The sequence below is a fragment of the Aptenodytes patagonicus genome, chromosome 13, assembly GCF_965638725.1.
Source record: "Aptenodytes patagonicus chromosome 13, bAptPat1.pri.cur, whole genome shotgun sequence".
Classification (NCBI taxonomy): domain Eukaryota; kingdom Metazoa; phylum Chordata; class Aves; order Sphenisciformes; family Spheniscidae; genus Aptenodytes; species Aptenodytes patagonicus.
The window spans coordinates 7,412,018-7,422,617 of NC_134961.1; the positions used below are offsets into that span (position 1 = coordinate 7,412,018).

General features: G+C 58.5%; 1 protein-coding gene across 1 annotated transcript; it reads right to left on the bottom strand.

The window, feature by feature from the left end:
• Positions 1–1,692: 1,692 nt before the first annotated feature.
• On the bottom strand, positions 1,693–10,550 carry NT5M (5',3'-nucleotidase, mitochondrial). Its single transcript, XM_076351135.1, has 5 exons — positions 10,285–10,550; positions 6,767–6,867; positions 6,238–6,298; positions 5,701–5,815; positions 1,693–5,490 (listed from the first exon to the last, which is right to left on the bottom strand). The coding sequence occupies exons 1-5, from the start codon at positions 10,546–10,548 to the stop codon at positions 5,333–5,335; spliced, it is 699 nt and encodes a 232-aa protein (XP_076207250.1). The 5' UTR covers positions 10,549–10,550; the 3' UTR covers positions 1,693–5,332.
• Between the last annotated feature and the right edge of the window lie 50 nt (positions 10,551–10,600).

The window sequence follows — 10,600 nt, forward strand, 5'->3', positions numbered from 1 at the left end:
TTTTCCAGTGAGTTTGGGCAATGCCCAAATTCAGCCCCCAGCCGAAGGCAGTGCTTACACGTTAGAGACGGCATTTTTGCCTTCGGCATCCTTTCCTCTGTGGTCAGCGGTGCTGCTCTGGCGGGGGCCACCTTCACCCAGCAGCCCCTGGCCATAGAAAAGGTGTGAAGGCTCCCATCGGCACTGGCCCCGAGCGCTCCCCTGTGCTCAGGGCCAGGTCCGGGTCACCACCACCTCCTTCCCCCTCCTCTCCACCTCCGCCTGCCTTGGAAACTGTGCTTGTCACCTGGAAGATACGCGATATCTGCAACCTGAGGCTTTTCAAGGGGAAAAAAAAGGCACGCAGGAGAGCGTGGAGGAGCGGACACAGCTGCAGACCCACAGGTCAGCTGCATGCCGGCGGTTCGTGATGCTCTGCCAGCCCTCGCCAGGCCAGTGGGGATGTGGTCCCCACCTTGCTCCATCCTTTGCTGGGAAACGCGCGGCCCTGTCCCCGGTGCCACCACCATGGCAGCCCCAGCTTGGGGCAGGGCTGGTGTCAAACCCGCTGCCTCTGTCCCTGTGCCGGGGAAAGGACAGCCTCTGCTCCGGGGACCTGGGACCTCCAGTGCTGGGTGAGGGTGGTGGGGAAAGAGAGGCAGCTGGGGCCCAACACGTGCTGCCAGGCTTTGCAGGCAGCCCCAAAAAGCAGCTGCAAGGGCAGAGAGGTGCTTGTTGCCCAAACCAGCCCTGGGGCAGCTTTATGGGCCCCACAGCAGCATCTGGGGGGGACGCACACCCAGTCCAGGCTGTGCTGCTCGAGCTGGCAGCCGAATCGCCCCGTCCCCACACTGGCTATGAGCCCCTGGGTGTCCCGGCTCCAGCAGGGCTGCACCTCCAGCTCACGGATGCGATCCTGCCTGCACCCCGTGTCGTGTCCTGGAGTCACTGCAGCGCGAGGACCACGCATCCCAGCCCCGGTGCAAATGCCCCGTCCTCCCCGGTGCGCTGGGGCAGGCCACTGCCTCCTGTGGGACACTCCTGACCCCGGCTCAGGCCCAGAAACGCACATCTCGGGCACAAACTATGGCACAGACCAGGTTTTTTCCTTGCTGTAGCATCTAGGCAGGGCCTGAGCTGTGGCAGGATTGGACTCGTCAGTGAACAGGCTAATTGAACCTCCAAGTGCTTGCAACCGTCTAATGCAGCACTCTGAGCTGGAAGAGAAAAATCAAGCTGTCTTTTGAGCTGCACACGGTAGTGAGTTAGTGCTGCACTGAATTACAAGGAAAAAAAAACAAGTCCCATGCTCTGCCCCAGCACCAGTGCTCATTTCCCCCGTGCTGTGCTGATCCTGGCTACTGTGCTCAGGGCAAGGAGAGCCTGGGATGGGCCACCGCCTGGCTGGAGCATCCCTCCCCGGAGCCCGATCCAGAAATGGGGATTTTCCCAGCCCTGTCAGGATGGTCCTGCAGTCCTCCCTCCCCACCTTTGATCCTGCGTGTCTGGCAGGGCTATGGCATTGCTTACAGCATGCAAGAGCCCGTCAAGCGCAGGGCTCACCCGTGGCACGGCCCCACGGCAGGCAGGGGAAGCCTGTGGCTGGGTGTGGAGCAGCCCACAGCGATGGACAAGGTACAAAATCCCAGGGAGAGCCATCCCATGACACCTCCAGCCCCTTTTATGGCTTCTGCTCTGCAGCCCAACGGGAGACACACTTTATGGCTTTATTTATTATAAAAGATCTTTAGGAAGCTGATCACTGCCTAAACCCACCCCTATTTCTGCCCACAGGGGCTCTAATGGGGTAATGGCACTGCTGGGGGCTGGTTTCAGGCTTTTTGGACATGGGGACTTGCCCAAGCCCACAGGCGAACACCCCCCTCTCCCCCCCCAGCCCCCACGCAGAGGGCAGAGCCACAGGTGAGAAACTGCAAAACACAAACTCCATTTCTAGGAAGCTGGATGCCAATAAAACCCAGTGTTCATTGCAGTGCTCCTCATTGGCCTCAGTTTTACAGATGTGCATTTAAAAAATAAAACCTCTGTGCATCTTAGCTGGCCACAGAAGGGCTTGATCGTTGAAAGGGCCGATCCGTCGGGCGATGGAGAGCCACCTCCCGGCCCCGAGCTTGGCAGGAGCAAACAGGCCAGCTACCTGCTCGGGATTTCTGTGCATCGAGTCGGAGCCTCATGCATGAGAAACTCCAACTCTGCTTTCAAGTATATTTGGCGTGAAGCCACGCGGTCTCTCCGGCATCACGCGTCCCACCAAGAGGGAAAGACCTGCTGGCCCCCAGAGAGCCACGTCCCTCAGGTCCGCCCCAGCCTCGGGGGAAGATGGCTGGTTTGGGCAGCTGCCGTAACAACATGCTGGCTCGTTTTGGCTCAAGGATGAGCAGCGAGAAGGCTCCAGAGAGCTTGGGCAACTCACGTTTAAATGGTGCCGCTGGGAAAAAAAACAGCTCGGATCCCATGAGGCCACCCCGGCCGCACCAAGGGGCCAGCAGCCGGTGGGGCTCTGGCGGGGCCAAGGGGTATGTGATACTCAGCAGCCGCAGTGGCTGCCCACGGTGCTCACCTGCTGTCCCAGCTCCCCACCTGCAAATCCCCGGCCAAGGCAGCTCTTGGCCAGGAGGCTGCATCTCAGGTGGCTGCACATTGCAAGCACCCCTCCCAAATACAGCCCCCAAACCAAACCCACCTCCCGGAGAAGCACACAGTGGTTTAAACAGAAAAAAAAAGATGGGGGGAAAAAAAAAAAAAAGAGATCCTTGTGGTACGTAACTCCCCACCACCACAGTCCAGCCATGCTGTCTTTACGCACTCGCCCCATCCCAAGAGACAGGGCAGCTTTCAGAAAGACCCGAGATGATGGCGGCTTCGTCCCTGGCCCTGCAGCAGCTGGGGAAGGCACAGGTTCGAAAGCACCGACTTCAGTAGCCCCTCCAGGTCCCAGACATGGCGGGGGGGCCGGCTGCCACTGCTGAAATAGGTTATTTGTTGGCTATGTAGCTTTAAGCTCGCATAGTTTTTTGCTGACGGGGGGCCCATAGGACAGAGGAGAGGCAAGCCAAAGGCGTGAGCAAGCAGCGCGGGATGGCTAACCCCGGCCAAGCCCTGGCTACTGCCCCCGCCCGTGGGGCTACATGTCCCAGGGGGAATTTTAGTCTTGCAGCCAGCAAGTCCTCGGGCCAGGAGAGCAGGAGCGCGCGGTGGGATCCCGGACAGCGTGGGGACAGGAGGGAGCAGGGGCCGCATGGCCTCTGCAGTGTCAGCAGTGACGCACACGCACGCCGGCCCTGACGCACCCAGCACATCCCCGGGGCTTTGCCGGGGGGAGCCCAGCACCAGCTCCCGCTTGGGACAGCCGGGCTGTGTCTGCCTTACAGCAGTGCCGTAGGCAGGGAGAGGACGCCCGGCTCTCCCCAGCAGCTGGGATGTCTCTTCTCTGGAGCCAGGCGGAGGAGCAGCGGCGGCGGCTGCTTTCTGGTGCTGCTGCCGGTGCCAGCCAGGTTGCTCAAGTTCAAGGCCGGACTGGTGTGGGCTCGGGGAGGCAGGAATGAGCCGGGCAGGGGAGGAAGAGGCTGTGGGCACAGCTATGCAAAAAGCATCCCTCTTGGAGCTGCCCCTTGGTCCAAACGCTCCCTTTTCAGTGCCCAGCTGCAGCTTCCCAGCAGCGCTGGCCGCTCCCAGAGCTCAGCAGCCCCGGCACAGTCATCTGGCGGTGGCGGCTGGCACGGACAGCCACATACGCTGCAGCCCCTTTGCACCAGCCAGGCGGCTGAACAACTTGCCGCAGGGGTCCCGGCGCGAGGCGAGCAGGGCCGGCAGCACACTCCGTCCCCAGACATCCAGAGCCGGGACAGCAGCGGAGCTGCAGGCAGCTGCAGAACAAACTAACCCTGTGATACAGCCTCGCGGGCACCTCGGATGGGCTCCCCAGCCTTTAACAGCAATGTCCCCCCAAGTTCTTCCCTTGTGGTAGGCGAGGACTGAAAACAGCATCCATGGATGCGGCCGTGACAATCCTCCAGCAGCACAACCCTCAACCTGCCCTTTGGACACCCATAGTGCCTCTGCTTTACCCACTTCTCAGCGATGCTGTAGCTCTTCCACCAGCCCCGCTTCTCCACCCAGCAGCGTCTTCCCAGGCGGCTCCACACCGAAGGCTTTAGGATGCTCTGTGGCATCAACCGTCCCAGTGCCTGAACCTGGTGGGATGCAGCACCCAGGACCTTCTGCGTGGAAGCAGGGTGCCTGGTGGACGCACACCCAGAGCTTTCCTGGCAGGCTGATGTCGGATACTACCAGGAGGAAGGAGATGAGGTGATGTGATCATGCAGCCTTGCGTGCGCAGACCTTCCTGGCTTTGAAATCCAAGGAGCTGCCATCCAATCGCTGGCTGGCAGGGTGAGCCATGAGCTCCTGCAGGAACTGCCCGGCTCCCAGGAAGGGCTGGTGCTGGCACTGCCGCTACCTGCTTGCTGCCCCAAAGATGCCCCGGGCAAGCGGCCCGCGAGCGATGAGCAGGTGGGAGAAGAGCCCATCTCTTCATCCCAAATCAGCTCTAAAGCTGCAGCAGCTCCTCAGGGATGAGGGCAAGCGGGAATACCTCCTGCCAGCTGGAGGACGGCTACATCTCAGGTGTGACAGTGCCTCAGGGCTCTCTCCCCACGGCCAGACCCACGGGAGGAGTGGTACTGTCCCCATATCCCGCTGCAGGGACTCTTCCTGCAGGGAAGCACGTAGCCATCCCATTGCATCAGCTGCAAGGAACAGCATAGCTGAGCCGGTGCAAGGAGCCTGGGCAGCGTCTGCCTGCTCCCCCTGCCCTTCCAGCCGCCCCTCTCCCCAGACCCAGGCACCGGCCGGGAGGAAACATCCCCCGAGGCAGCCCCTCGGTATGAAGCCCTGCGAGGACGAAACAAACCACCCGCATGATCCCCGACCGTAACGCAGAGAGGAGGACAGAGAGCTGGTCTGTGCCACGCGGTGCACCAGACAAGGGCAGTGACACGCTGAGGGTGACCTCGTCCATCAGAAACACCAGGCTGGCCTCGCGGGGGGTGCAGATGCAGCACAGAGACCCCAGGAGCCAGTGGGAAATGCCCCCCAGCCAGGCAGCCGGGTCCACGAGGCCAATCCTGCTGCTGGTCCCTTATGGCACGGCCGGGCTGGGGTCCACTCTCCGGGTCCGGGTGGCCGCGGTGCTTCAGCTCACCATCCTCTTCCTCTCCGTGGCAGGGACAGCGTGTGTCTGTCTGTCTATCCATGGTTTCAGCCTTTAGCAGGACTCCACAGGGACACGAGCGGGTAGCCACAGCCCTGGGCGGCTGTGGGAAGCTGGTGTTTAGGCGGCCTGGCCGGGCGGCAGGCGTTTGCTGTCCAGAATGGCCTTCCAGTCATCGGTCCAAGACTGCAGCCTACGGCTGGGGGGCTTCAGCTGTAGGTGCTTGTTGTGGCAGGCCGTGAAAAGCACGTGCTCCCAGCTGGGGTTCAGCTCGGCCCCTGCAAAGTAAGGAGGTCAGCTCTCTGGACAACTCCTCCGCGAGACGCAGAGGTTGGAGGTTGACCTTACTCCAACAGGAGGAGCCTGTGGACACAAACCCCTAACGAGAGCCTAATCAAGTGGGGAGGGACCAGCACCCATCACCCCCGGATGCCGTCTGCCCCTCAGGGCTGCCTCCAGTCACTCCTGCTACCCCACACCTCTCTTACCTGTTATATCAGGTCTGTCGTCTATAAGCAGGTCAGCAGAAACCACCGTCTTATCTCGCGTCAAAACGATCCGCTCGAGAAACTCGGGGCCAAAGTGCTTCTCCACCCAGGCGTACTGGAAGGCGAGGGGTGAGTGGTGAGCACGGGAAGGCTGATGGATGGGGCAGGGGCTGCTCGGCGGGGTGGCAGCAGTGCCCGACAGGAGCCCCGGCCCCCACACAGGGAAGACATTTTGCTCAGTAAGTTCTTTAGTGGGAAGGATTCAGATGCTGCTGGAGCACAAGTTCTTTTAAAGCCAAGCAGCTTTTGACGTCGCGTTGAAATATTAAGACCAAGCGCCTCAGTGCATGCAAATGGCAGAGCTCTGCCGCCGATGGTGGAGCTGCCGCTCTGTGAAGATGCTTAGGAACAAAACTGGTGGAGTGGGGAAATATTGCTGCCGTTTTACAGCCGGACAGACGGAGGCATGCAGGAGTCAGCTGGCTTTCGCCGGGCAGCGTGGTACGGGAGGGGGAGCTGGGATTCGGACCTGCTCACCTTCTCGTAAGGGCAGTAGCGGTACTTCTTGATCGGGCTTGTGCAGATGAACACGTCGGTGCTGCCATGAGGAAAGAAAAGGGGGCAGAGTGTCACTTGGTGGCCAAACATGCCGATCAGACCCTGCTCCCCCTTGAGGTGCACCTGGCTGCCTCTGCGAGACCCCACTCGGTGCCTGAGCAGGCAGGTGCCCAAAGCAGATCCCCCGCCAAACACAGATCAAACCAGGGTGATTCAGGACGTTAATCCCCCATCTCGCAGGATCCCACACCCGCAGCACAAGCATGTTCCTCTTTTCAGCACCCTTGCTGGGAGCAGAGAGCTGAAGGGAAGGGGCTGCACATGGCTGATTTCCTTGGCAACTGCTCCAGGAGTCAAAGCCCTCTCTTTCCTCCCATGCTCGGCGGGCTGGTAGGCATTTTTAACACTGCTGTTGTATTCAGTGCTTCTGCCGAGAGGATGATGAGCCTGCAAAGCCACTACAGCTCCCCCGTCCATCCCCAAATACCACAGGCAGGTTCCTACTCACTCTGCCAAATTTGCCATTTGCTTCACAGCTTCCACAGCCCCGGGGAGTGGGTCCAGCTCGATGAAGAAGTTCTTGGATTCCCAGATGCTGATGGCTTTCTCCTGTGAGGTGAAAGAGAGTGGTTACTGTACAGGGCTTCTTGCTACTCTTCGCCCTGCATGTGCATCTTCCCCACCCTTTGCTAGGACGGAGGATGGTGACAGTGAGAAAGGTGGGAGCGCTGGCTCCGGTCCCCCCTCCTGCTAACCCACTTTGCCTCTGTGGGTTCCTCTGTTCCCCACCTGCAAACCCCCATCCATCCCATACAATTTAGATCGGAAATGCTCTGGAGCAGGCTTGGGTTTGCCTGTGCAGCCCCAGACATGGGGGGAGCAGCACGTTCCTTCAAGGCAAAACACAAAGATTGTCCAGAACTGAACCAAACCCCGGGTCTGCGTCTGGAGGGGCACTTCCACGTGGATCCGGCTGACGTGGCCTGGTAGCCCTGCTGTAACGTGACCCTGTTCAGCTCCAGACGCTGTCTGGCCTATTTGTCTCAATCAGATCACTTAAAATAGCAGCCGGGCTGCTCTCATAAGAGAAAGTATATCATAGGACGAACTACCTGTCAGGATGAATGCAGATGCTCTTCCTCAGGGATGCCTGGGCAAGGTCTACCAGGCAAATAGAGCGTCTCCAGGCAAGGGTTTGAAACACTTAACATCCAGGTCAGCAGCCGGAGTGCACTGGTATGGCACACAGGGAGAGCAGAGCAGAGAGAGACCACAGGGAGGAAAACCTTGGGATGAGGGCAGAGTCCAGGGCCTGCCTGCGATGGGGCCAGCACAGCTCTAAGGGAACAGCATCCCCTGCACTCCCTCAAACAGGTAACGGCTTGTCAGCCACCAAGCACAGCAATTATTTTGCACAGACACCGGGTCCTCGGGGAGGAGAGCCTGGGAGTGCTGCAACGCGGCCGCGGGCAGAGGAAGCAGACGTGTCCCGGCATTGCAATGCAGCTGAGCAGCTGCAGATGCGGCTGGGAAAAGTTTTGATGGGAGCCCTGCCCTGAAGGACTGATCCTGATTTTGAGCAGCACTGTTTCTGTATTTGAGGCAGGGGGATAGGGACAAAAGGAACTTCAAGCCCATCCTGGCCTTCTTGTATTGCACAGTATGGAGGAGCCGGCAGAGCATCGGGGTAGGGGAGAGCAGCCTCAGTGATGCTTATATGCTGGTTCTTACAGCTCGTAGCAACAAACAGGCTGGCTGGACACACCAGCTAGATTTGCAGCTCCCTCTTGTCTGATGAGTGGGAACCTAGCGGGTAACCACCACGTTTTGCCTTTACTACACCCGTACTGGGGGAAGAAAGCAGGCAACCACCAACAACTGGGGCTCTGCTGGGAACTCCAGGCTCAGGGCAGCAACGCCCCAGAGCAAACACAGGGGTCACTCGGGGAGTCATGCTCTGCTCCATCCTGCTGGCTGCCCGTGCCAAGACGCCGCCTGCGCGCCTCGCCTGCTCTCAGGAAGATGAATGCATGAACCCATTACATATTCGGGCACTGAGCACGCCGGAATCAAACCCTGCATTTCTCAAAAAATCCCAGATAACGTGAGAAGACCAGACACTACTCGGAGACTACTCAGATCAACTGTTGCACTCTTCCCTTTTGCCTGAGCAGCAGAAAACATTGGTGGTTCAGAGGAGGGAAGAAAAGCCTTCTCCATACATGTTCCAAATGAAACACGCTGATTCGGTGCAAGATAGGCAGCAGAAATGCCTCCTGGCACCATGACAAGAACAGCTACCCTAACAGTTTGCCACGGGGCCAGGCAAACATGCAAACTCCAGTTGCTCTGCTTTAGACCGGTGAGCAATGATGTTTTATTTTTAAGATACTGACTGTAGTTGCACAAGAGACATCTGAGAAATGCGGCCTGATGCAGCAAAGCACTTCAAACTGCGCTGAAGTGTTTTCTTACAGCAAGGACTTCCGTAGCTATTCTGCTTCCACTTATGTCAAAAAGCATTTTGCAATCAAGCCCGATGGGGGAAGAACTAAGCTCATCTTGAAGAAAAGACCCGCTTGGCTCCCAGAGCCGGAGTAACTCCCTGCGGCACCGCAGCCAGCACGCTGCCCGGCAGATGGAAAAATCCCCCAGGCTGGGCATCCCACCACGTGTCAGGCAGGACAGGCCCTCGATTTCCTCCTTCTTATCTCTCCCCATGAGCAATTTCCCTGCCCATCCAGGGCTCCCCATCCTTCCAGGTCTGTGTGCTCGGTGCATCGCTGAGCTGTTGTTCTCCCTGTCAGAGCTGGGACCTTCAGCTCGTTGGACTCTTTGGCTCCTATTTTCTGGTTTCCTGCAGCAGGTCAGTGGTGCTCTCTGACGAGGGGGGACTGGAACGGCCCATGCGCCCGTAGCCACGGAGCAGCTCCTACTCTCTTTATCCCCGGTCTGAAACCACGGGTGAAATCAGGGCTGCACTGAAGTCGGTCTGTGGAAGTTTTGCTACTTGTTCAGCCCAAGGTTTTGGTGGTTTTACGTGATCACAGCAGACACAAGATGAGTTCACTTCATTTAACACATCCAAAGTAGTTAAGGTCAAGAAAAAAAAATGAGTTACCATGCATTACCCCTGCCAAACTTTTAGCATCTGCCTTACTGCATGAATGATGTCCTCCATTTCCCTCTCATCAATCCCAGCTAGAGGACACGTTATTCCTTCAGCTCATCAAGCTGTTTAGGACTTTGCCAGTAGCAGAGCCCCGGACCTTATTCACGCTCCCTTCCTTGTAGCCATCATACCACTAACGACAAGAATACTTTTATTTGCTGTAACACCTTTCAACTAGTGCAACTGCAACCCGCAGATGAGACCACAGACATCCCATCGAGATGGGAAACTTGTAGAGGCAGAAACCAACTTTCTGCAGCACTCAGCCCTTCGTTGAATGATAAAGTACAACATAAAGAGAGCTTCTGCTTTGAGGCTGTAATTATTAAAATGAATACAATAATTTTCAGGCATGGGAGGGCTTGGGGTTCTTTTAATTTTAAGTAAGCCCTCACATGAAGCATCAATTGCACGGTTTGCTCTCAACTTCTCTGCTGCGTCCCACCCCTCGCATTGCTGCTGAGGAACTAAATAATCCATCTAGGACCAGTATCAATCCACGCAGCTTGGCCAAATCAGAGCTAGAAAAACCCAGCTATGCAATTTGGGGTATTTTAAAACAACCATGTTCAAAGATCTCCTTTCCTTGCATTTATCTCCATCCACGCATGCAGGGAAAAGAGACAGATGTGCATGAAAAACGCTGGATTTCTGGGAAAAGAGGCCCCGCTGGAAGCCCTCCTGCGTGCAGACCTGTACCTGCGTTTCGGTGGGAGCTCCGGCCAGCACCCGCAGTCCTCCCCAGCGCTGCACCCCCAGCTGGGGGCCAGTGGGTCCCGCGGGGCCGGAGCTCCAGCTGCACGGCACAGAGCGAACAAGAGCCACGCGCAGAGCCAGGGGATGCATAGACTCACACTCAGCTCGGGTCCCAGGCGCCCGTATTGCTCCGACACCCAAAAGCCCCTCCGGTCCTCCAGGGCAACGTAGGGCTTGTCGGGGTACCTGGCCCTGAACTTCTTGAGGAAGCCTCCCTCGAAGTCGGCCAGCACCCCGTCCATGTCCACCAGCACCCGCAGAGCCCTGCGGGACCCCGCTGCGGGGCCGGCCCCCCTGCCCAGGCCTGCGAAGGGGCCGCAGCGCCGAGGCCGCAGGTGCAAGAAGCTGCTCAGCAAAATCATGGTGGAGGGGGGGGCTCAGGGCAGGGGATGGGGGGGGATCTCCGGGCCGGGG

Excerpts from the sequence above, each read along its gene's own strand:
- NT5M (XM_076351135.1), bottom strand. The coding sequence starts at position 10,548 with ATGATTTTGCTGAGCAGCTTCTTGCACCTGCGGCCTCGGCGCTGCGGC. Across the intron at positions 6,299-6,766 it reads CAAATGGCAAATTTGGCAGA|CACCGACGTGTTCATCTGCA; the intron begins GTGAGTAGGAAC and ends TCCTCATGGCAG. Across the intron at positions 5,491-5,700 it reads CGACAGACCTGATATAACAG|GGGCCGAGCTGAACCCCAGC; the intron begins GTAAGAGAGGTG and ends CTTACTTTGCAG.